At 36.3% G+C, this 23,711-nt stretch overlaps 1 protein-coding gene across 6 annotated transcripts in view; it reads left to right on the top strand.

Annotated features, from left to right (window-relative positions):
* Positions 1–23,711, top strand: part of MLLT10 (MLLT10 histone lysine methyltransferase DOT1L cofactor) — a 131,746-nt gene that overhangs the window by 97,497 nt on the left and 10,538 nt on the right. For all 6 annotated transcript variants that reach the window (XM_086614921.1, XM_086614923.1, XM_086614924.1 and 3 more), the window contains 6 exons: positions 12,264–12,381; positions 13,734–13,806; positions 18,389–18,543; positions 20,398–20,586; positions 20,999–21,087; positions 21,206–21,567. In XM_086614921.1, coding sequence (XP_086471047.1) covers positions 12,264–12,381; positions 13,734–13,806; positions 18,389–18,543; positions 20,398–20,586; positions 20,999–21,087; positions 21,206–21,567 — 986 coding nt within the window. The remainder of the gene's footprint in view (positions 1–12,263; positions 12,382–13,733; positions 13,807–18,388; positions 18,544–20,397; positions 20,587–20,998; positions 21,088–21,205; positions 21,568–23,711) is intronic.

The raw sequence follows: 23,711 nt of genomic DNA, 5'->3' as shown, positions 1-23,711 counted from the left end.
TTATGTCTTGGGCATAGCCTCAGATAGGTTACACAGCTTAATTCAGTGAGGCTTTATTAGCATAACAATGCATCTAACAATTGCAAGACTATAGGAATAAAGGGATACAGGAAAGAAGGAACAGCCCACACAAATATTTGCTCCTGATTTTCTCTGAATTAATCCTCTTGACATGTTTGTCGGTACTGCCTGTTTTGCATGTAACAGTAAATTACTGTATCCCAAACGACTGTCATTTCTCTCGGAGTCATGTATTTAACTTTTGTGCGAGTATTAATGTGTCCTGTGTTTTTTCAGAAAAATCACTTTCTTGCATTTGGATTTGGCATATTGTCCTAATTTTTCCCTGTTAAGCCTAGTCACAAATTTTACTGCTCCGAGGTCCTATGCTCACTTTTTATCTCAGAGATTTCCTTGTGTTTCATAATGATAGCAGAAGTGTTTGCCAGCCTATTATGTTGCTCTGTAACAGTTTTCTGTATTGCTCTTTCTGATACGTTATTCTTAGTGTTTAATATATGTTAATAAAAAAAGCAGTGACCTGGGTGCCTCAGTATCTTTTGGTGTTGCACAGCAGGATTTGTTTGCTGCTCATCAGGAAATGGTGGTTGTTAAATCCAAATTTTTTTTTTTTTTCTTAATTTTGACTTAGTAGATACAGTGTTTCATAATGAAATGTTTGCTGCTTTGCTCAAGATTGAGATTGAAATTGGTTGAGCTGTCTCTTCTTTTTGATTACTTAAATAAGTGAAATTACCCTACTAGTGCTCTGTGGCTGTTTCTGAGGTCTCTACATTCAGAATATAGGATCGGACTGCAGAAATGGAAGTAAAGGTTTTTGACTGGGTTTTCTTCCAGTTATTGATTATTAAAGTCATCTCTCAGACTGTATTCCTTTTAAGAAAAAAATGCATTTAAATATCTTGTTGTCTCGTTTCAATAGTATTTTTAGTGGGATTGGAAATGGCATGTAGTGGTTTCTGAGAGACGTACCACTTTTTATTTTAAACATTTTTAGCTTATCGACTCTTTGGTGCTGGTATTGTGTAATTCAGTAATGTATGATCTTTGCATTATATTAATCTCAGTTTATTCAGAAATTTTCAGGATCTGTTCTTATTCTGAAATCTAATATGATCAAATTGTGACTTTGATTTTTTTTTTTTTCCCCCCAATTCTCCCATGCGATGGTATCTGTGCTCTTAGTGACTGTAATAAACGCATCTGTGAGCCAATTTCAAGCAATATTGCAGATAATTGTCGCAAACCTGTTTTACAGATACAATCCAAAAGATTATTTTCTCTTTCTTAAGAGAAAAATATTTTTTACTGAAGGATTCTTCTTTCTATTCTAAGCTGTTTATTTCTTCCTTTGCAGCTTCTGTCTTATTCCTAAGTTTCCATCTCTTTATGTACTGTGCTTCCTTTGGCACAGAAGCAGCTAGTAAAGAGAAGGAAAAGGACATGAAGTAGCTGTAACAGCCATCCTTATGGCTTACGCAGATATAGGGAAACTGAATAGTTGCTGTTTGTTACTCTTTTTAGTCCAGGATTTATCTGTGATGGCATGATAGGTATACTTTAATGTTGTGTAATGAACTACTGCCTCCATGGTGGAGATGTGATAATTGGGAAGGTAGGTGCTGCTTCTCAGTTGTGATTCTAAGTGAAATAAGTTTGCTTTAATCACTTCCATTATCCCTTCTGAAGTTCGTTTGGCTTTACTCTCTTTAGGAGCAGTAGCAAAACAGCAGGGTTTTCTTTAGCATTCATAGAGTGGCGGTTATCCTCCTTTGTCTGATCAGCTTTTAGAGGGAGATAAGGCTTATTTTTTTTCAATAGATTTGAAGTTATTTGTTAACAATAGAGGAGTGTGAAAGCTCAGGAATCCTGAGAACCTTTCAGATTCTGACTGTAGGGCACCTGATGTTTTGGATGCTTCTGTCCGGTGGCTTTTGTTTTCTCACTTTCTGAATTAGTCTAGTCCCTAATTTTGGATCTCTGTAATCCCCTGCTCTTTCTCCACATTAGTTTACACTACTTCTGGCTTCCCGTTTAAGTGTTGTTTTTTTTTTTTCTTGTCATAGTTTAAGTCTGCTCGTCATTTCGCATGCTATCAAGGGAACTTTCTCCTTTTTCTCTTCTATTCTGGCACCTATGGGAAAATAAGTGAACATACAGGAAAAAGGAACTCTATTCTTAGTTCTTGTCCCCATCAACAAAGAAGTTAGGGGCAGTTTTGGGAGCAATCTTATTTTTACCTTCCAGAACAGGGGTGGAATTATGAGGGAATTTAAAAATACATTTTCAACAAGTAGTCTTTGCTGAAAATTCAAGTTGAGAGTTTTTTTTGCAAGTCCTCGGAAGGCTAGGGCATTTCCATAGAACAGTAAAATGCCCGTGCCAGATTGATATTGCTGCTGAGTTTGCAGTTGTAGCCTCAAATTATGGCTGTCATATTCTCAAATTCAGTATGGCCAAGGAACATACTCCTCCGTGTGATTCTGTTTCCCACTTCTGCTCACAGAAACATACCCTATTTCCTGCTTTATTTATTTATTTAAAACTAAGTATTGAGCTGAAAGGAAGGGAGGAAAGTCTTAGTTAAGCATCCGAAGTTTGCTAGAGCAGGGTAAACAAAAGTGTAAGTCCATTTAAGGGGAGTTTCTGGGCCATCCTCTGTGTGGGTACTCTGGAAAATGGCAGGTCTATTAGCCGTCAGTGCTTTAATGAACTTTTCTGTGGGGAGTAGAATGAATACAGGAAAAAAGACAAATTGCCCTCAGTTCTAGGACATTGGGATGTGACAGTCTCAGACTTCCCAGTAACCCGCATTAGGCGGTTGGCTGATTAAGTGAGCTTTCTGCTTCGCTCCCAAAGGTACACATCACAACCATGTGGAGTGGCTGAAGTTAAGAATTTAGTAGAATACTCTTGCAGACACCTTTGGATCAGAACATCTTAAGACTTAAAACCGGAGACTTTGGAACGATCTCAACAAAATTATTTAAGCAATAATCCTTTCTTGCAATGCAAAGGAACTTGTCCTAAATAATGGTAAATTACATAAGACATAATCAGAGATTATTTCCAGAACTTAGGAAGACTCTTACATTCTTTTTACATTTTTCAGGCCACTTCCTGAAGTCTCTTTCTTAATATAGAAAGAGTTCAGATGTTGAATGCCAGAATTGCTCTTATGAAGGTCCAGGGTGCAGATAGTATAGATTTCTACTGCTTATCTGCAAAGCTAGTAATGGGTGGGTGCCTTGTGTTCAAACCTCTCACCCCTTAGAAATCAGTCATTTATGTAAAGCATAGGCAGAGGTTGTGACAACATGTTAATGTATTGCTAAATTTCTCCAAAATATACTTCCTCTGGTGAGCATGGTATCAAATCATACCAGTCTTTCCCTTTCACTGATACTATTCATTTGATGTAATCTAGAGTTAAGTCATCTTTCCTGCAGATAAACAGTATGTTTTGTAAGTTCTAATAGTTCATTTTTAAAATTTTAATGTATACATTGCTACACAGCATGTTGGTTATGTTTTTTTAGTTGTTTGGTTTGGTTTGTTTTTTTTTAAGATCCAGCATAAAAGCATGCTTTACAAATTTGCCGTCAATTTGGTCGTGTTTTCTGCATTGTCTTTCTAAAGATGGTTTGTATTACCTTTAATACGAGTGGTAATTAAAAAGAAAAATAAAACCTCTGAAGACATGATATTGCATGGTTTAGCAGCATGCTTCCAGAAAAAGGAAATAGTACCCTTACTGTGGTACTAGAATTCTCTAATCAATAGAAGCAGTGGATACATGAAATCTGATTAACATACTTTATGTGTCTGTCAAACACCTCTTGATGATAAGGTCTCTCAAAAGAGGTTTCTACCCACTGGGTCAAAAATACCAACATGGACCACGTACTGTTTGGATGCTGCAATTACTCTGTTCTCCTTATCTTATAACTTAAGAAAAAAATATGAAAGTAGAAGCCAGCACATCTAGAACAAAAATAAATCATTTGTAATAGAGTATGTTGCTCATCCTCGGGACTCATTGCCACAGGAAATTGGCAGCACTGGTGGATTTAGCAAGTGTGGCAGATGCATCCCTCAGTATGTTGTAGACAGAGAGGGATTTGGTATTGTGATGTAAGATGTCAATGCAAAAGAGCGGCTTTCCTTCCAAACCCACTAAACCGTATTTGTGTCATAGCCACTTAAATTTAAGAGCCTTGCAAAATTAAAAATGAAAAGACCCACTCTAGTAAAGGCTTTTCCGTCTAAATTTTCTTGCTTGTCACTTAAAAGCTGTTTTAATTCCCTCATTACTTCTAGGCAAAACGGGTAAAAATCTAATTTTCTTCTCATTCAGTCTGAGGATTTTTTGGGTGGGGGTGGAGGAGAGTAGCAAGGAGGAAGAATTTACAGCCAGAGGGAAAATTCCTTCTAACATGTGACTCAACTAGAAGAACAAAGGAATCATAGTTGCAAGTAATCTAGTATTTAGCCCAATTAAAATCTTTACTTTTTGTATTTTCCTCTTGCTTCAGTAAGATTGTCTTCACTTGGACTTACGCAATATACAGGTAGTCTGAAAGGCAGTTGCATGATTTTGCGCAGTGCTGCATGCTGAGACAACTGCATCAATGTTTCGGTCTAGCAATAAATGTTTTCTGCCTTCAAGCTGAAGCTTATTTAGCTTGGCTTATCTGGTGCTGCTGTAGCAACCATCAGTCTCCAGGCAACTGAGGCACATTGACCTCTTCGTTGAACTGAGTGTAGCACTACTTCAATTTAGCTGCCTGAGACAATAGTAATGGTGTTGAATGTGAAAAATGCGAAATTTTCTAGTCTGCATACAATGGAAAGAATAAATAAAAAATATTTAGATGAACTGAATGTTTTTCAAGGTTTGGCTTGAAAAAAGATTTAAAATTTACATGGTGTATGCTTTGTTACAAGCTGCAAAGTTCCTTGCAGAGGCAGTGTCCTTATAGGCCATGTATAAAATGTTGAGAGTCTTGCAAGCATTTTTACACAGCATTAATTCTGCTACTGGAGGTGTTTGTTTAATCACTTAAATAGCAAAGACTATTGAGGTTTATTTAGATAGTTAAAATGTCAATGTTAAGTGTGGATGATTATCATTACTATTTTTGAAATTATATATTATCTTGAAAGTAGTCACTTTTCTCTCAAATCTGTTATTTGCCATATTACGAGTGTCTGGGTTTCTTTGGAATACTCATGTGAAGAAAATAGATTACTATATGGGTATGCTGGGTTTGTTTCCTAATCTTTCTGCTAGTCAATATGAGAGTAAAATTGTGATTCTGGATCTATAGGTCAGTGTTCTTAAGGAAAACAAATTCTTAGGTAAGATATTGCGTCCCTTGTCTATGTAGAGCACATACAGGTTAAGTGCTATGAAGACAGAGGCAGATGGAAAGGATGGAGGAAGAAACTTCATGTAAAAGAGGTTTGTGTTGAAATGAGAGCTCTGTTTTCAGTTAGGTTTGTGGGGGAGGTAGAGGAATACCAGGGTCTTATCTCTGTAAAGCCTCCTTTAAAAACAAACAAACAAAAAAAGCCAAACCAAAACCGAGGAATTAACGAGGTAGCATTCTTGTAAATTTTTGTACCAGTATCTTTTCTGTGTCTAGTTTATAAATAAATAGATTTTAATTGGTTAAAATTTTATATAATATCCAGCTTAGTTAACATGGAAGAGATGAGTAAACTGGTAGTACAGTTGAGGTTATAGCTTTTTCACATTATTGGAAGATAGGCCTTCTGCCCATGTGGTTTTTAATGACTTGATGTGCCCTTGTTGTATACTGGGCAGAGGTATAAATTAGTTTCTGTAGGTGTGCCATTAATTTTTCATTTTGCCTTTCAAATCCCACTGTGTTTCCCAGTTGCGTTCATTCATGCCCTTCTTGGAAAATATTTGAGTGCTGCTGTTTGAAGGTTAGATGGTTTCATTTAATTGAAGGATTTATTTGTACATTTAATCAAAACAATTGATTCTCAAAGACAGTATTTGATTATTTGCTTGTTCATAAGCAAGAGTATTCATTACAGCTAGAAATTCAAAGTATTTATTTTTGCTAATAACATAGAAAGTACTAATGATGTGAATAATGTATCCATAGGATGATTTTACATGGCACGTATAGTTTTTCTGACAGGTGTTAATTATAATAATTTGTACATTTGTAATTAATGCTTTTTGATTGAAAAGTTGCTTTTTAAGATATCACAAACCCTTTTTCTGATTTCATTTTAACTTTTCCAGCCTCTCAATTAAGCTTTTCAGTTAATTCTTTTATTTCAGCTGGATAGTGAAAACATTTATTGTAAAATTGCACCTTAATTATCTGTTTTAGGAAACCCCCAAACTTTAAGGACTACAGAGTGCTTGGATGGTAGTGATGGCAGTATGGGATGGTTTAGTGGCCAGCCTAAACCGCGACAGATGGGTTATCTTTTCAGTCCCAGTATTGCTTTCCTAGAATGAATGACTAAAAGACTCTAGTGGATGTTTGGGGTTGATTCACATTGATGATGTATATATGATAGCAGGTGAGGTGAGGTTAGCTGTAAAAAATTGTGCTTTCTGCTTTCAGTCATCAATAGTGCTGCAAGCTGTTTTTGTCAAGAAGTTGATATAGTTTGCTTGAAAATTAATTATGTTCAACTTATAACTATGAAAGCCAAAATACAAATTAAAAAAGTGTAAATGAAAGTATTGGTTTAGTTAAAATATATAAATAGTGTTTATTGTGCTACATTTTAATATTATTTTGTGTTGTGCTAGTTGTTTTGAAAAGTTGTATGATGGTTTTCAGAAGAAATGTGGAAACAGTATTTTATTAAGGATTTTCTGCATTGTCTTTAATTCTCTCTGTGTTTCTTGACATATAGGAGAATAGATAGGAATTTGGAAATTTTTTTCACTGGAAACAAGATTAGGTTTGATTTCTAAACAAATTCCGTATTTGTGGTGAAGAATATTCAAGAGTTGTGCCGCAGCAAGTGATGCACAAAAAGCTGTTGGTGTGGCAGAACTTCCTCTTGGGCTTCTTATAGAACTTTGATTGTATTGCTGCAGTTAATTGCAGCCTGACCGCCCTTCTGTGCGTGTGTATTGCCATCCTCGATGAACAACCAACAGAGATCAGAGAAGGGCAGTGATGATGTGTAGCAGTGGTTCTCCCACGTCTCCTAAATGAAGTTAAAGATGGTACCAGAAGTACTTAAATAATGGAAGGAAGCATTAGCACGTTCTTCCCGTTCCATTGACTGCTTGAGAAAAGGCAACTGTTAGATGCTCCCCATATTGTAACTGGCTGTAAAGATTCTAGGAATAAAAATCACTTTTCTTCACTTGTCCAAGTTAAGCTAGGAAACAAAAGCCCAGGTTGCTTTTGCTGCTATCACTTCTCAACAAAAGCAATTAATTTGTATGTATATTATCAATTTTTATTATCATTATGTACACAGCATTAATATATTCGAATATATAAGATCATTTAATTGCAATACAGGTTTTAATTTTGTACTTATTTTCAATAGTACATTGTTCGGATAAATGTTGCTTGCCATTGACCAAAATACATCAATTTAAGAGGACTTCTACATGAAGTAAGCTAGTGTTAGTATTGGATCTAGTGCTTGAATTTCCTTCCATGTTTCATGAAGCTAGACAATAGCATGGAAAGCATTAGTGACGTCTTTTCAGAAGTGTAGCAGGATAACAGGTGGAAAATTTAGCTTTAAACTTCATCTGCATCATTTTTTTTTTATACTGTTTTCAGTAGTAGTTGACCATAAGAAGTAGTTGTTGGTGATATCTAGCGGTCTTGATTTCTTCATGTTAATAGGAACAAGGGGTAGTTTTGCACTTTCTATCACAGCATCATGGCTATGATTAAGAACCTAGTATGACTGGTAAAAGGTATGACCCCAGCCACATTAATCTGGTACTCACACTTCAAGGGATGTAGGCAGTGTAGGAACAATGATATGTTTTTATTTTAAATAAGAAATAAAAATAACCTTTGAAATTATTGTTGACAAATAGATAGTGGCTGAAGTAAGTAGTTAGGTGATCTATCACTAACTGTAAAGCGTCACCATAATATAATGGAAGGCCACAATATAGCAATGACCATTTTTAAAGCAAAGGGGAAAAGGGATGTTGATTGGATATAAACTGATTAAGAAGCCGCCTTGGAATTGGTTGTTCTGGCCATCCTTGTTGTCCTATCATGAAAGGAGGAGAGTTCAGTAATGGTTTAACTACAATTAAATCCCTCCCCTTTCTTTATGGAAATTCAACTGTAGGCATTTCAGCATTAGCCTAAACAATGGTTTTGAATATGTTAAGCCCCTAACAATTAGGGAGCAGTTTGGGGCATTGAATAATGTGGAATGATGCAATTGAACCTGACAGCTTCAACAGTCAGCCTACTCATGGGACCTGAAAGTTGTTCACACTTGGTTTCATCTCTCATCACACGCTGAGTATTAAAACCTTACTGGTGTGGAGCTGAGACAGAAATGAGGCCTGTTATCAGAAAATATTTCATAGCGTAAAACTTGAAAGGAACAGGGGAATAGGCATGCTCAAAGGTTCTCAATTTTTTGTGACCTAATCTAATTGTATACAGCTAAGTATTGTCTCTTTTTTTTTTTTTTTTTTTCTTAAAGAACATGTAACTTTTGAAATGAAGAAACTGCTTTCCCTGGAAATTCAAGTAAAAGTCTGGTTATGAATGCAAATAGTTGTCAACTTGGGAAACTTTATAGTCATACTGTTACAGTAAAATACCATTTTGGAGTGATGCAAACAAATACAAAAGTATTTTAAATATTTCAGAGGATATTTACATATACACGAGTTAAATTTTATTAAATTGCAAATCTAGTTCTTTAATGAGAAGAATATACTTACACTTTCTTTCCTGCTGTAGAGGAAGTGTTTTTAAGCATCAATCAAATATCAATCATTTATTCTTATTGCACTCGGGCATTCCGTGAATTACAGTATATCTTCCTTCTGTGCTGCTCTGCTGCTTATTGCTTTACTGATTTATTGAACGTGCCGTAAATGAAAGCAGTGTGTTATATACCTCTAGATGGGCTTAAATCCTTCTGCTAAAATCTTTTCAGGAAAATTTGCTGCCTTCTCAAAATACTTAGCAGTCTCTTTATTTTATTAGTTCGTACGTTTTGATCCTGTATTGTGTTGACTGTTTAAATAGATCAGTTGAAGTAAAGAATACTACAGCTTTAAAAGTTCTGCATTTTAGAACACGTTTCAGTTCTGTGACCTTAATATGTATTGACAGGATGATTGCGCATTTTTAATAAATGCTTGCTGCAGCTTGTTTCGACTGTGAGTGAAACATGAAGCTCCTATTTCACCTTTAAATAATGTAGCGCTCCTCTACTTTCCTGTCAGATGAAGTCGTCACATGCATAATAAAGCTTCGCAAATCGTTATTCTTGTCATTTTACATTGCCGTTTAAAAAAAATGTTTTACAAGTTTTTTATTTGCCTCCAGCTTACTTGAAAAATTTTACTAATGTGACTTTTTCCTTTGCGAGTTGCACAGGATACATGATGGCACTAGAACTTTTGTAGTTCCAACTTGTTGTAGGACACCTTTACTATTATTTTAAAGTATAAACAGGAGTTAAATTTAGGGTGAACCACCACTTGTGAAAAAAAATCAAATTCTTAGATATTGTTTAAATCAGACAAAGTCTTTTGATCTATCAACCCACTTAGCAAACATTGTTTAATTCCTTTGATGTCTTTTGTTTTGTGATGTGATGATTACTCAACAGACTTTAGCAACTCCTTTCAAGATACTTAGATACTTTTGGAAAGTTCTTGAAGCTATTTTGGGCATGTTTCAGTCAAACAAGCATGTATCCTCCTTGCTGATTATAGCTGCCCTGCCATCATAAATTAATAGATAGTTGCTATTGCAGAGTTTTAAGCAGCTTCGAATTACACGGAGTGAAAGTATAGCAGCTTCTGTGTAAAATGTGAGCAGTACACTTACTAGAATTAAGATAAATCTTTCATAGGAATATTCTAAACCTAAATAGAAATAAGACTTGATGTTTGTAGTTTTTTTAAAAAGTGCAAACTATATTAGTAGAATTCGTAACCTCAACCAGTTCATTTAAATAAAGTAGATACAGTTCTAATCTTGTCTCTTAGATGTGGAAGCAAATAATAGTTGAATCTTACAATATTCCATTCTGTAAAGTTTCTTCAGTGAAAGGATTAGACAAAAAACCACACTGTTTCTGAAGTTTGTTTTGGTTTTGAGAGGAAACAGCTGAAGGCTGCTAGTGAATGATAACAGTTGAGTTGGAATCACGTTATAGGCATTTGTTAAGGAAAATAGCAGGAGCTGTGCAGTATTGCTGCCTTCATCAGTAAGCGTCACGGTACTAATGCGTACTGTATTTCTGGAAGCTGTTATACCTGAGTAGGAAATGCCTGTGTTATTTTTAAGTCTTACAACCAATTCAGATTAATTCTACTAGAGATATGCAATTCTTTAAAAAAAAAAAACAACACCAAACAAATAACAGCCAGATTTGAAGTGAAACTGGTTCCGTGTCTAGCAATCTTCCACATACCTTTAAACTAAGAAGTGAAAAAAACCTGATCATTGTAAGTAATTACTTGTGGCTTTTTTAACTTTGTGACAGTAGAAGAATGTATCAGGCACAATTTCTCACCAGTATATAGTAAATAAAGCATCATTGGAAACAGTTGTGTGAATTCATAAAAGTCCATTCATCAAGTTTAATATGTTGGCTGAAGGCCAAAACTTAATGGTAGTGTGTGATTCTTTCCAGAGACACAGTTTATACTCTGTAATATTTTGCTGTAATAACCAGTATGTTTCCTGTGTCTCTTGTGTGCAGTTATACATGTCAAAATGTCCCACAAATTGAGTTCCTTACTGTTCACCTTGGTTTTTTTTCTCCCCAAAAAGTTTCCTTTGTAAAGGTTGTTTACATTTTCTTAAAAGATTCATTTTAGAACCAGTGATTACACAGGTTGTGTATCTTTGATTTTCCCCCCTTCTCCCCTCCCCCCTGCCCGATATTGCAGCCTTTTCCTTACTCTGAAAAACCTTTTTTTTATCAGTTAGAAAAATGCCTTTTTAATAAGCAGCGATGCCTTTTTTTCTTTGATTGCCTGTCTCTGCAAATCAGCATTTGACACAAATCTTTTCTTCGAAAGGGAAAAAGCATAAGCAGCCAAGGAAGAAGGTATTTTTATTGCATTGGATTATGCAAGATTTTGGCCAGCCTCCTTAGCTTCATCTGTTTAAGGGTTCATTTTCGCTTGTTTGGCACAAGTCCCAGCAGAGACCTTCAGAATTGTGGTTAGCAACATGAATGAACACAAACTTTGGGAGCTCTTCAATAAGTAGAGCTGGCCAGCTGCCAAAAATACAGTCCCTTATATGGGGTCAGGGCAAAGCTGTGATTCGGCGAGCCCCCTATTGTATAGAAAACATACTTGTAATGGCTGTTTGCGTTCTTTAAAATAAAAACAAAACAAAACAAAAAAACACCAGGCTTCCAAGTCTATCAAAATAGGAAGTAACAAAATAGTGTGCAGGTTTTACTAATGACGGAGTCGAGCAAAGGAAATATGGCTCTGTGTAGTTAAACTATAGAGCTGAAAGTTGGACCTTTTGACCTCCACAGCCGGCTTGTGATGTAAGGAACCCAAGCATTTGTGAGACATCTGTTGTCTACCTGCCCTTATTTTGTAAATGGTTTAATAAGATTAAATAATTAGTAGGATAACCACATGGTCGCCATGCTACTAAGTCTTAGCATTGAGTGCATACTTCAGGATTGCAAGGAACTCTACCCATCCTGCTACACTGTGGTTGGTCTAAAATGCAATTCAGGTATTTTTAATATTTGCTACAGTAGGTTTTTTATTAGAAGGCTATTTTTATTAACAGAGCTTGCCAACGACAAGTAAAACACTTTAAAACTGAATGTATTTTCAAAGTACTGCAATTCTGTTTCTGTCCTCACAAATGGAAAATAGTATTTTTTTCTTTTAGATTGTTTTTAAAAGACATTCAACTTCAAAAAAAAGTTAATAATTTTGCATTAGGAAAGCTTCTTCAAAATACATTTAGCATTTCTCCCCCTTTTTAAAAAACAGGTTTCAAGTTTTAATTGGTTTCTTGCAGGCAAACACCCTACCTGGATCTTCCCTCGGTCTGCCTCCATCCCACATGTACGGCAATAGGCTGAATCCAAATTCAGCAATGGCAGCCCTTATAGCTCAGTCTGAAAACAGCCAGGCAGGTAAGCTTCCCGCTGCTGGTGACAAATGTGCGGCGACTTTACAGACCGAAGTATTTTTAAAAAGATTGTTAAATTTTACTTTTGAACTCTGCTCAGCATTCGGTTATTAAATGTCCGTATAAAGTTGTTATGTGTTGGAAGTAAATTCTCGGTTGTCCTGCAGAGCAGCGTGGGTTTCCCTCTCCACCACCCCCCTCTTTTTTTTTTTTTTTTTTTTGTCTGAAATGTAAATGTTTAAGCAGAGCCATCAGCAGGCAGGAATGCAACAATGTCTCCTGTGACTTCTGTGATTGATGTGTTCAGTTCGGAGCTCTTTGCAACGAGAGTAACACGGCTCTGGGTTTTGTCGTGAATAGTTTAGACCTTTATTTGCATAATTCATGAAATTGCATTACATAGGACTTGGTGTGAAAGAGATCCCGTTAGAGAACTTCTGCAGCATTTAATAATCCTGTGAATATTTACCGATTGGCATTTTGTACCGGTCGCTCTCCTCTGCGGTTTTAATGAGCGCTGGCTTTGCTTTGTTTCATTCCCTCCGTAAGGATTTGTTGACATGTCGTAGTAGTCATGCCTGTTTGGGGGAAGGGAATGAGTTTAGCAGTTTACCAAGAATGGATCAGTCATGTCTTTGCCCTCCAAGAGGTCGGAGGTCGCTTGACTCAGAATAGGGGGAGGGCAACCTTGAAGGGGGCAGATAGGGTTATTTTATTGAGAGGCCATAGGGAAAATAACCCTTTTGAGTCCTTCCAAGCAAAACGTTTTCGTATATTTAATGAGGCTTTTTTTGTTTGTTTTACTACCTTTTTAGCAAGGGACTTTCCTATGCTTCTCCTTATAAATAGGAATTAGTGAATTATATGCTTTCATAAAGTTTTCCGTAAATTTGCAGAATAAAATGTGCTTGTTAGACAGCAGTGGTAAGTTTAGCATGTTATATATTTTATGAGTTGTTTTGGGATGCAAAGTGTTAAAAAAAATACAGAGCATCAGGATTTGCTGTGATAAGCATACAGATTAGCTGTCCACAGCTGTGATTCATTACTTTCACCGTAGAAATTAAAAGTGGCTGAGGGGAGGGTACTGCAAATGCAAACCACGCTTCTGTGCTGTAAAACTGAAAGGAATGAAAGAAGTGAACATAATCCATGGCCTGGTACAGCCTCAGAAATGTGTAAGGACAACACCTTACATGCTACAGTTCAGCAATCTTAAACTAGTTACGTATTCACTCTTCAGGAGTAACTACAGATAGAAGTTGAGATTTAAGGTATTTTTAAAACATCTACATCAGCTTTAAAACTCTTACTAAGAAGAGTCGATTTATCAGCTGTGAAATATTTACACTGCAGATCAAGATCTCGGAGATAATAGCCGCAGCCTTGTTGGCAGAGGAGGTTCACCCAGAGGAAGTCTCTCGCCACGGTAAGCGTTATTTACATTGGAGAGTGCAGGCAGAGGAAATGTTTTAAGATTTGGAAACATCACTGTCTTTTTACTAGTAATACATAAGTGTTTTAAAAGTCTATATGTAGATATATATGTATATACACACACGTATACGTATGTTTATTTTTATATGGGTATACCTATCTTAAAAAAAAACAGCTAAAGATACGTCGAAATTTACTTTCATATCGACTGCAATTAGGTTTGCAAATGAAAGACTTGACTTACGTAATGGAGACTTGTTTTAGAGGGATTTATCTATCATTTGAGCAATGTGTACTACTTATCTCCTCAGATTTGTTACTATAATTACATTCTCAGTCATATTTGCAAAAATTTCAAAATCCCATAGACTTAAAGACTACAACGATCACAGGAATAAGGTGGTCTGAGAAGTTCAATATCAGTAAAAATTTCAAACAAATATTTTCTTCCCTTTCCCTCACCGCTTCAAAATATGCCACAATCCTCTGTGGGAAAAATGTACTTTTTTTATTCTGCTGCAATTCACCTCTACCACAGAAGTCTGACATAAGAATTCTGCTGGACTTGTATCATATTGTTTTGTTTTAACATACTTGCTGTTAGAATTTTTAATAGTATGTTTTAAATACTTCAGTAATATTTTCCGTGTATTTTAAGTGAATCTTAAGAGCTTTATTTTTTAGATTTTTAAGTTTTTTAAGATTTTTAAAGGGCTTTATTTTCCTAATTGGATCTCATATGAATTAGATTTTATAGTGTTATTACTGTATTTTTTTACTTAGAGACTAACTATGGGGATTTTATCTTAAATGATTTTAGGATAGCCAAAAAAAGGTATTTACACAGATACAGCATTGTAACAATGAATTTTATTGTTACAGCATGTGTTTATTACAGTAATTTATAATAAATATCTCAAAATTAGGTAATTTAATGCACATGCCTGGTGGTGTTGATTTTGTATTATATTCCTTAATTAATCAAAAGACTTCTTGTTGAATGAGGTGAGAATATCCATTATAATACTTAGATGGTATTACCTAGTCACGAACTGGGTTTTAAGCTTGCCAATACGTGTCGCTTCTAAAACAATAAATAGAGAGGTTACAAATTAGTTTAGACTGTGTTCTGAGTGGAAATACGTATATTTACATTAGCATAGAAATCTTTATATAAACAAGGATATGCATATGTCTGCATATGTACAGACAAGTAAGTTAAGAGAATTTTGCAAAGGGAAATGCTCAACAATTAGGAAATTCCAGAACTTTTGATTGTATATTAAGTAGCTGTCTTTATGCATACGTGTTGTGGTAATTACGAATTTTAATGCCACCTTAGTTAATATGCAAAGGCCTGGTCTTTGTGTGATTTGCAGTAGGCCATGGTTGTGTATTTGGGAAGCTAAACTTGTTAAATACGATGCTTCGACGGAGCCTGTGTTCAGGGTAGTGTAGCCTGACGCTTACAACACGGTCACATTGCAGCTGGTTTTTATGGGGGTGGCAAAGGAGAACTGTGTGATGCAAAGGCCACTTCAGTCCACAATTGCAGAGCTTCCTTCAGCGTGTGGAAGCTGTATCACTCTGCAAAGAGCAGGTAGCTTTTGCTTGGCAGTAGAGTTGTTCAAAAACAAGCCAAAAAAGGAGGAGGGCGGGTGGGGGAGAGTCACTGCTGTAGTTCCAAATTTGAAAGATGGAAAAACTTCGTCTGAAAATCCTAGCATGAAGAAAATTTAGGAAACTTAGCCATTCAAGGAAGTTCAGTAGTCAGCAAATTTCACCCCTGGTTTGTGCAGTAAGAAAGATCACACGTATGTTGTTGTTTCTAAAATTTGTAGGTAACTCCCCACTTTCCCCAGTTAAATGAATAAGTAACTCCAATTACTTAAAGTATGACTGACAGTGAATAAAAAGATAAATTCAAAAATCTGCTATCTGAAAACTTTGTAACTCTGAATATTACCTGCTTTATCTTTTAAAATGATTTTTTCTGCAAGTTCTGACTCTCTTCCCTTTGAAACTGATGAGATTCATAAATAACATGCCTCTCTGAAAGAACCATGTAATTTTCAAATAGTTACTTAAAATAAAAACACTTGCAGAAACAGTTGTTTGCTCTTGATGACGCAGCCAATTGCAGCTCTTCAGAGAAGATGTATGTGACTCATGAGCTGTATGGTCATTTCAAATTTGTATTGTTATATCTTTGTACCTCTGCCTAACCACAGTGTTTGAAGTTTAAGCCATCATATTTAAAATTTTAATATATATGAGAAATATAAATATACCTGGTATATGTGAGCTGTTTCCATTTTGCAAGGGAATTGCTGCTTTTCACAAGGTAGCACTTAAACTTTTTTTACCCCATGCTTAACCTTCGATTTAAAAATGCGTTATGTAATACCTGCATTGAAGTATGCACGTATGCCTCTATAAAAATGCAGTATTGCTTACAGTTAATACTATAAGAGAATGAATAGCTGTACCCCAAACTTAGACAAAAAACAGTTCTGAAAGTAAACAAGGTATGACACATGAAACAAGGGATTCCCATCTCAGTGACAGCATCGGACTTGCGCATACAGCATGTTTATAATCCTATTGGAAACTGATGAAATACTCTTTGGAATAAGGATTCCACCCTAGCATGCAGGAACCATATCATGTCTAATGGATAAGGTAGGGGTTCAGCTGGAAGAGGGTAGATAGACTAATGTTGCGATACAGGGAAATCTAGATTTATTTATTTTTTTAATTCCCCCCCTTCCATACAGGCTTCCAGTGAAGGATTGCAGAGGTTATACAGTCATGTGTTGCTTTAATTCTACCTTTGTGAAATTGATCGGAAACAGTCCTAAGTCCAACAAGAACTTTGTTGGTGATTTAGAATTCCAACGACACAATCGTTAGTGTAGCATTATGTGCCCTTCAAAAGCTTACATGCAGAGAACGAAGATGCTGGCGGGGTGGTGATTTTCTGTATTTGTTTTCTGGTTGTTTTTCTTTTCTCTTTTTTTTTTTTTTTTTTGTGGTTTTTGTTTCTGTGGAGTGTAGTACATCTGTTCAGAATGTTTCTGCATAAACCTTCCTTTTTACCACTCCAGCACATCGTGTAAACAACTAGTTTTAAGGCTGTTTTTGCCATGTCTGTGCTGAACTGTTAAATGCTGTTGAGTTGTCATCTTTTGTCAAAAAACACTACCTTGGTTACCCATTCATCAGGGCTTTTTGTTTTAACAAGTGTTTCTCTTCTTTCATCCTGAAGCAAAAGAGGAATTATTTATAAATACTTACAGAGCTCTTAAGTCACCTACTTAAAACCTTTTCTCATAAAAATTGCTTTGCTCTGGTGCCTACAAAATGCTTGACAGTCATTAGGTAGCTAATGTGCTGTGACCACTGCTTATTACGCTAATCATAATTAACACACTGATTTCCTGAGCCCTACATGTCCTGTACTGGGACTGTGGTGGTCTTGTTGGCAAGTTCGCACTACATACTTACTACATGTTGAACATGTACAGCTGTGATCCTGTGATGGCAGCAATAGTTACTACTTACAGTCATAACTAATATATAAGAATCTGAGCTCCCTGGAGTTGATTAAAAAAAAAAAAAACAAAACAAAACAGAAAACAAACAAAAACACCAGCCAACTTTTAATGGGCTTTGGTGCTGATCCTGTATGAGGAATGGGACCATGCATACATGAGGCCAGAGTCCTCAGTCAGAAATACACTGAGCACCTGGTTTTGTTCACAGGTTAAATGTTGCCCCATCCACTGCAAAAGAAGCCTCCTCATAGGACCTGAGGGGTACCCAGCTTGCTTAGTGTTGCTGAATATTTAATTTTCTCCTAAATGAGAAAAGACGTGTGGCAAAGGGATTATTCTTTGAACTATGTGTGATCATGAGTGAAAAAGGAAGTATATTAAGTGTGCACAGGACAGGTAGAGGACAACTTTAACTTTCATTGTGTCTCTTTTGAAATAGTATTTTCATGTAGTCTGTCAAAAATCTGGTTTTATGATTCTTTTTAGAACAAGTTAGGCAGTGGAATTATATATGGCCTTTCTTTATGGAAGTTACTGTGCTGATTTTAATAAATTGTTTTTATTTTCCCAGTTTTCTCTGGGAAAAGTTTGAAGTGGTTTGGTTTGGGATTTGGTGGTTTGGTGTTTTTTTTTGTGTGTGTGTTTTTTTTTTTTTTTTAAAGACAGGTGCTCTATGTATCCATGTGCAATGGCTTTCTGCTGTAGAAGTATGTGTTGTATAATTTAATACAATGCTGTTTGTCAGTTAGGAATTATGTTAGTCTGTATGCAAGAAGAAGTCACGTGCTTTCTCAGTATAAATTCTCATGCTGTGAAATACTACATCTTTCTTTTATTAAAACCTTGGCAGCTAGAACTAGAAATTCTTACTGATTTTGATGAATTAACTTAGTCTTGGAAGTGTAAGATATGTAGGTGCTAAGGGCTGATATCAGGTAAGAAACTTCAACAGCCTTTTACGTAATACATTTCCTTCTATCTTTTTCTTTAAACAATAAATTGCAATATTTTCAACAGATCCCCTGTAAGCAGTTTGCAAATTCGCTATGATCAATCAGGGAACAGTTGTGGAGAAAATTTGCCCCCAGTAGCAGCCAGCATAGAACAGCTCCTGGAGAGGCAGTGGAGTGAAGGACAACAGTTTTTATTAGAGCAAGGCACCCCCAGTGACAGTAAGTACTCACATTCTGTTTATTACTGATTTTGTTAACTGTTATTCAGAACTGCCATTCAGTGCTTGTCCAAGAATTCAAAAAAACCCTTATTTTCTGCTGTGAATAGAAATAAAACTGTAGTGTATAATTGTTAACATAGTTCTTAATGCAGCACGTGGATTCAGTAGATTACGAAAGAGTTCTTTATAATTATCTACGTTTTTATGGATGGGGAAATTGTCATGCAAGCGGAAGTGACTTGCAGATCCAGCTGGTCGGTTGCAGAATTTGGAAATGAAATCTGGACTCTTAGGTCCACTACTGTAAATAGCATAGCACAGTTCCCCATTTTGCTTTGTAGTGTGTGATATAAATTAGCATAATAATTTTTTACTGTCATAGTTCTTATTTTTTAATTCTAAACTGTCTACTTCTGTTGCTGTTTCAAAAAATATTTACAAATATTAGGCAGGTGTCCTACTGGGCTTCTGTATCTTTATTATGTTCTGCGTTTCTCGTGAAATTCTCAAAGTAAGCAAAGTGTTATTTTCTCGAGATACATTTAATAGAGTGGAATCGTCTAAGAATGAATAAGGCAAAAGCGTAAGTGATGAGTAGATCACTTGTATCTCCATATTCAACAGTATATCAGTATCAAAGACAACAATTGAATACATTTCAATTTTTTTTTCTTTAATACCAGTTTAGGGTTTGTTATATTTTATTGAACATATTATTCTCATTGGTAGTGTAAAGTGGTATCTAGTTGGTATTTTTATGAATGGTATCCTGACAAAAATGCTAATTGTGAGGAAATTCATGCAGGGATAATCCTTTAAACATGATAGCTGGAGGACAGGTTTAGCTAAGTCTTATTGCATCTCATTTGGGCTCACTGAGGGTTCCTTTGTATGTTCTTGAAGAGGAGGGATAAAAGCTAAATCCTTGGGAAATGACCAGATGTGCCTATACCAGTAGACTTATGTCTGTAGTAGGCCCAGAGGTCATGTTAAACAAATACAATTTAGAATTAAAAAAAAATGGCTATCCCTGTGGCTTTACAGTCATGCTCTAGTACTAGTTGGGAAATCCAAGTTCTGAAACCAAATCGGAGTTTGAGAAAACTATGCTTGGTAAAAATCAGGTTAGCACAGAAAATGATGCCCTTTTTCTGCAAAAAAAAAGGGGCAGTAAGTGCGGTGCTCACACAGTGCTCCCTGCTGGGTGATTTGTAGATCGCCGCTCAAAGCACAGGAGAGCTCCTGCTCCCAACAAGGTGTGTCATGGCAACTTCACCTTGGATGACTTTTTTTTTCATTGTTTCTGTAAGTGAAATTGTGGTTTGCTGTACAGGGCATTAAAATAGAGTTTTCTCACTCTTTCACACGCTCGTTTTTACATAAATGTTGTTGGTTGGCTGTGTTGTTAGATGAACGTGTGTTTGTCTGACTTCTTCTGTTTTGATAATGTTTAAAATCTCTGATGCTGCAGCTGAAGTAGATTTTTCCCAAGCACGCAGTTATCCAAGTATGCTGTGTGCTGCCACATTATCATGTACTGCCGTTTGCTTAAAATGAACGTCAGCCCTAACGATGCGACTTTTATCTGTATTTAAGCTGGGGTGTAGATATATTGCAAAATTACTATCATGTGCTGTGTACTTTTTTCTGCTCTTGAAATTACACAAAATTGATCCTAAACCTTGCCACTTAAAGTCAAATCTCTGTAACCTAGCTCTCAGTAGTAATTGTATTTATATTTTCACGTATGTCTTAATGCTGGTTTTAAATTGTAATACATAAATTAGAAAAATTGAAGATGTTGTCATTCTTTGAATGTGGTTGCAAAAGATAACATGCGTTTTTACCTTAGTTTTAGGAATGCTTAAATCATTACACCAACTTCAGGTTGAAAATAGGCGGTTAGAAGAACAGATAAAGAATCTGACTGCCAAGAAGGAGCGACTTCAGCTACTAAACGCACAGCTTTCGGTGCCCTTTCCAACAATAACTTCAAATCCTAGCCCTTCTCATCAAGTACATGCCTTCCCAGTACAAGCAGGTAAGTAGAGGAGAGTTTTAAAGCGTCAGGGTAATTTGAACATGTATTTATATATGAAATAGCTATTTCATCTATGTATGCCGTTGATGGGAGATGCATGTACATGTCGGAAGAATATAGACGAAGTATTTGTTGGTGTGTTTAAATGTTTAAAAGTCAACTGGAAGATTTATATGAACCGTTACTTCTTGTTTCAGGGCAGTTCCTTTTTTACTTCGGTCTGGAGCACATCTATTTGAATCTATTGATTCACCAATTATTTAGTTAATATTTTACTTTTCAGCAATGATTTTAAGGTTGACTTTACATTTTCTATATTTACTTTTGACATTGTTTTGAAATAATTGTTCTGGGTCTTTTTACGTGTTACAGAAATTTAACTACTGTGTGTTTTTTGAAATAATTGCTTTAGCACCTAGCACTGATTCCTTGAACAGCAGTAAAAGCCCTCATCTGGGAAACAGTTTTTTACCGGACAATTCTCTTCCTGTATTAAATCAGGTAATTTTTATTTGTTTCTTCTAAACTTAAACTTGTTAACTCATCATAGTCCTTGCGTATTGCTGTTAGGTGAAATTTTATGCAGCTGAGGGGGTTTTGTTGTTTGTTTTTACGCCAGGAGATAACCTCCAGCGGACAAAGCACCAGCAGTTCATCAGCTCTTTCCACTCCACCACCTGCTGGGCAGAGTCCAGCTCAGCAAGGCTCAGGAGTCACAGGAGTTCAACAGGTCAATGGTGTGACAGTGGGGGCACTAGCTAGTGGTATGCAGACTGTAACCTCCACCATTCCTGCAGTGCCTGGCGTGGGTGGAATAATTGGAGCACTGCCAGCCAGCCAGCTGGCAATCAATGGAATTGTAGGGGCTTTAAATGGGGTAATTCAGACCCCAGCAACAATATCACAGAACCCTTCTCCTCTCGCTCATGCGACCGTGCCACCCAATGCAACGCATCCTCTACCAACCACGTTAAATAACAGGTAAGAATTTGCTGATTTTGTGTGTTTTTTTTCTGCTGGCGCCTGCTGTTTTTAGACTTAGCTATGTTTTTTAGCCGTCTTACTGAAAAGGTACGAGTTCTTCCTTAGCCTGAAATTGTCGAACCAGGTTCTCCTCCTGATCTGTGAATGAAAGTAAGGTGGTGTTTAATGGAAGCACGTATAGTCAAGTTAAAGAAAAGATGGCTTCTGTTTAGCTTTTGGGAATCCTAGTGTCCATTTATTCCTGGTTTTTAATCAAGTCACATTCCCAAACAAATGTAATTATGTAAATGTGCTTCAGCTCTTCTTTTAATTCAGAAAACAATATTCTTTGTCCTGCCAATTGTTCCTCCAGGATTAAAGGAACACTGGAAGAGCTACCATTTGTTGCAGTAAGAAGGGGGAGGGGAGAAGGAGAACAGTATACGGTCATGTAATTAAAGATGTAATAGGCATAACTAACCAGAGGAGTAATACAGTTGCATGGTGTTTTCAGTTCTCTGCATCTGACTCCAGAGACAACAAAATTAGTTTTTCAAGTGGTGTTCCTAAAAATTTTTAAATGCATGAGAAGATCCATGCTTGAGTATTTGTAACAGCACTTCCCCAAAACTAGGTATGCTCAGTAGCATGAGCTGCTGCTGCCTGAGCTGCAAGGCAAATGGGTAACAAAAGGAGACAGCTGCTTTCCAAGAAGGGGAATAGACTGCTTGGTCTGGAAGTATTTTGGGATAGAGCAGAGCCTGGGCTAACTCAATCTCTCCACTCCCCTTCCCCCCACCCCTTGTATTGTCCTTCACTTAGGAAGAAGAGCTACTGTTGTATGTAGAAAGAAATGCCTGCAAATAGGGAGAGGATTACTTGTCTTTAAGTAGAGTTTATTTTTGGAGATTATGGTGGATTACCCACCAAAAAAGACGTATGTGATTGGAACGATGCAAGGGATTTCTGGTTTTGTAGCTTCTTTTCCCAATTTCTTTCTTTGCTGTTCATTTAGCAGCTGCTGAATATTTGTGTACCATATCATTGTGTGGTATGCTTCAATAGGCTTGTAAAATCTGATGCTTTCAAATGCTTCCTGTTGTTTCGATGTGCTGTTATATTTTTACTGAGGAGGTTATATTTTTCATTGTTTATATCCTACACGAAGATAACATTTCATAGGTTAAACAGAAGACATTTTGTTAATAAAAAGTTATCTTCTCTGGAGTATCAGAGGTCTGCTGAAAACACAAGAATTTTGCATTACTTTCCCCAAAAGTGTGAGGAGGATTGAGAAGTACTAGGCAAAATAAATAATATTAACCAGTTGTGGAATGCTTTCCACTTTCAGGTAATGCCAAAATGTGCTGCTGTTTTCTCATATGATTTTGTTAATACACAGGTTATTTATTTCTCACTCTTTGTATTGCAGAAGTTTGTTCGTCTTCTCACCCCCCACCCAGTATCTGTCTTCACTGCTGTAACTCTTGAGTGTGTAGCCTAGTAATGGGCTACTCCAGTTCACGCAGAATACTGCAACTAGAATCCTGTTCATTAGCTCTCAATCTAACTTTTAGTATAGTCTGGAATACTCCGATGATTCCCTATTTTCTGCAACAAGAAGCTTATGATGTACAACTCTGACAACATTTCCATTTCTCGATTTTTATTCTTGCGTGATGTCTTTCTGCGCTGCTCCCTCAATAATATGAATTTAAAATTAATGTTTATATTAAATTTAAAAGTGCACTTTTCACACAATTCTCTGCTTTATCGAGCTCATCCAGATGATTTGCTGGGCCTCCTTGCTTTTGAGGTGTTCCATAATTGCCCCCATTTTCTTTTAGTATTTCTAGTTGTATATTTAGAGGAAAAAAGTTCAGGCCGAGCAAGTACTAATGCTCACTAGTGCTAATATGATTTTAGTAATGACATGTACATTCCTCATTCCTGTTTCTTCCATTGCAAACGCTTCAGAGAAAAATATGCAAAAACTTTTCTGTTACTGGAACTAAGTTGTGAAGAGGATGACTTTGAATGAAGAAAAAGAAAAAATATAAAAAATATTTCCACTGGTTGGGATGGTTGAGATTATTGATTCTGAAACTAAATGGGACACTGTTTGTTCCTGCCACTCTTGAGTTCAATGCTGTTTCCGTGGC

This window comes from Tauraco erythrolophus, chromosome 7, assembly GCF_009769465.1.
Source record: "Tauraco erythrolophus isolate bTauEry1 chromosome 7, bTauEry1.pri, whole genome shotgun sequence".
Lineage (NCBI taxonomy): Eukaryota > Metazoa > Chordata > Aves > Musophagiformes > Musophagidae > Tauraco > Tauraco erythrolophus.
This window is presented reverse-complemented; position numbering and strand designations above follow the sequence as displayed.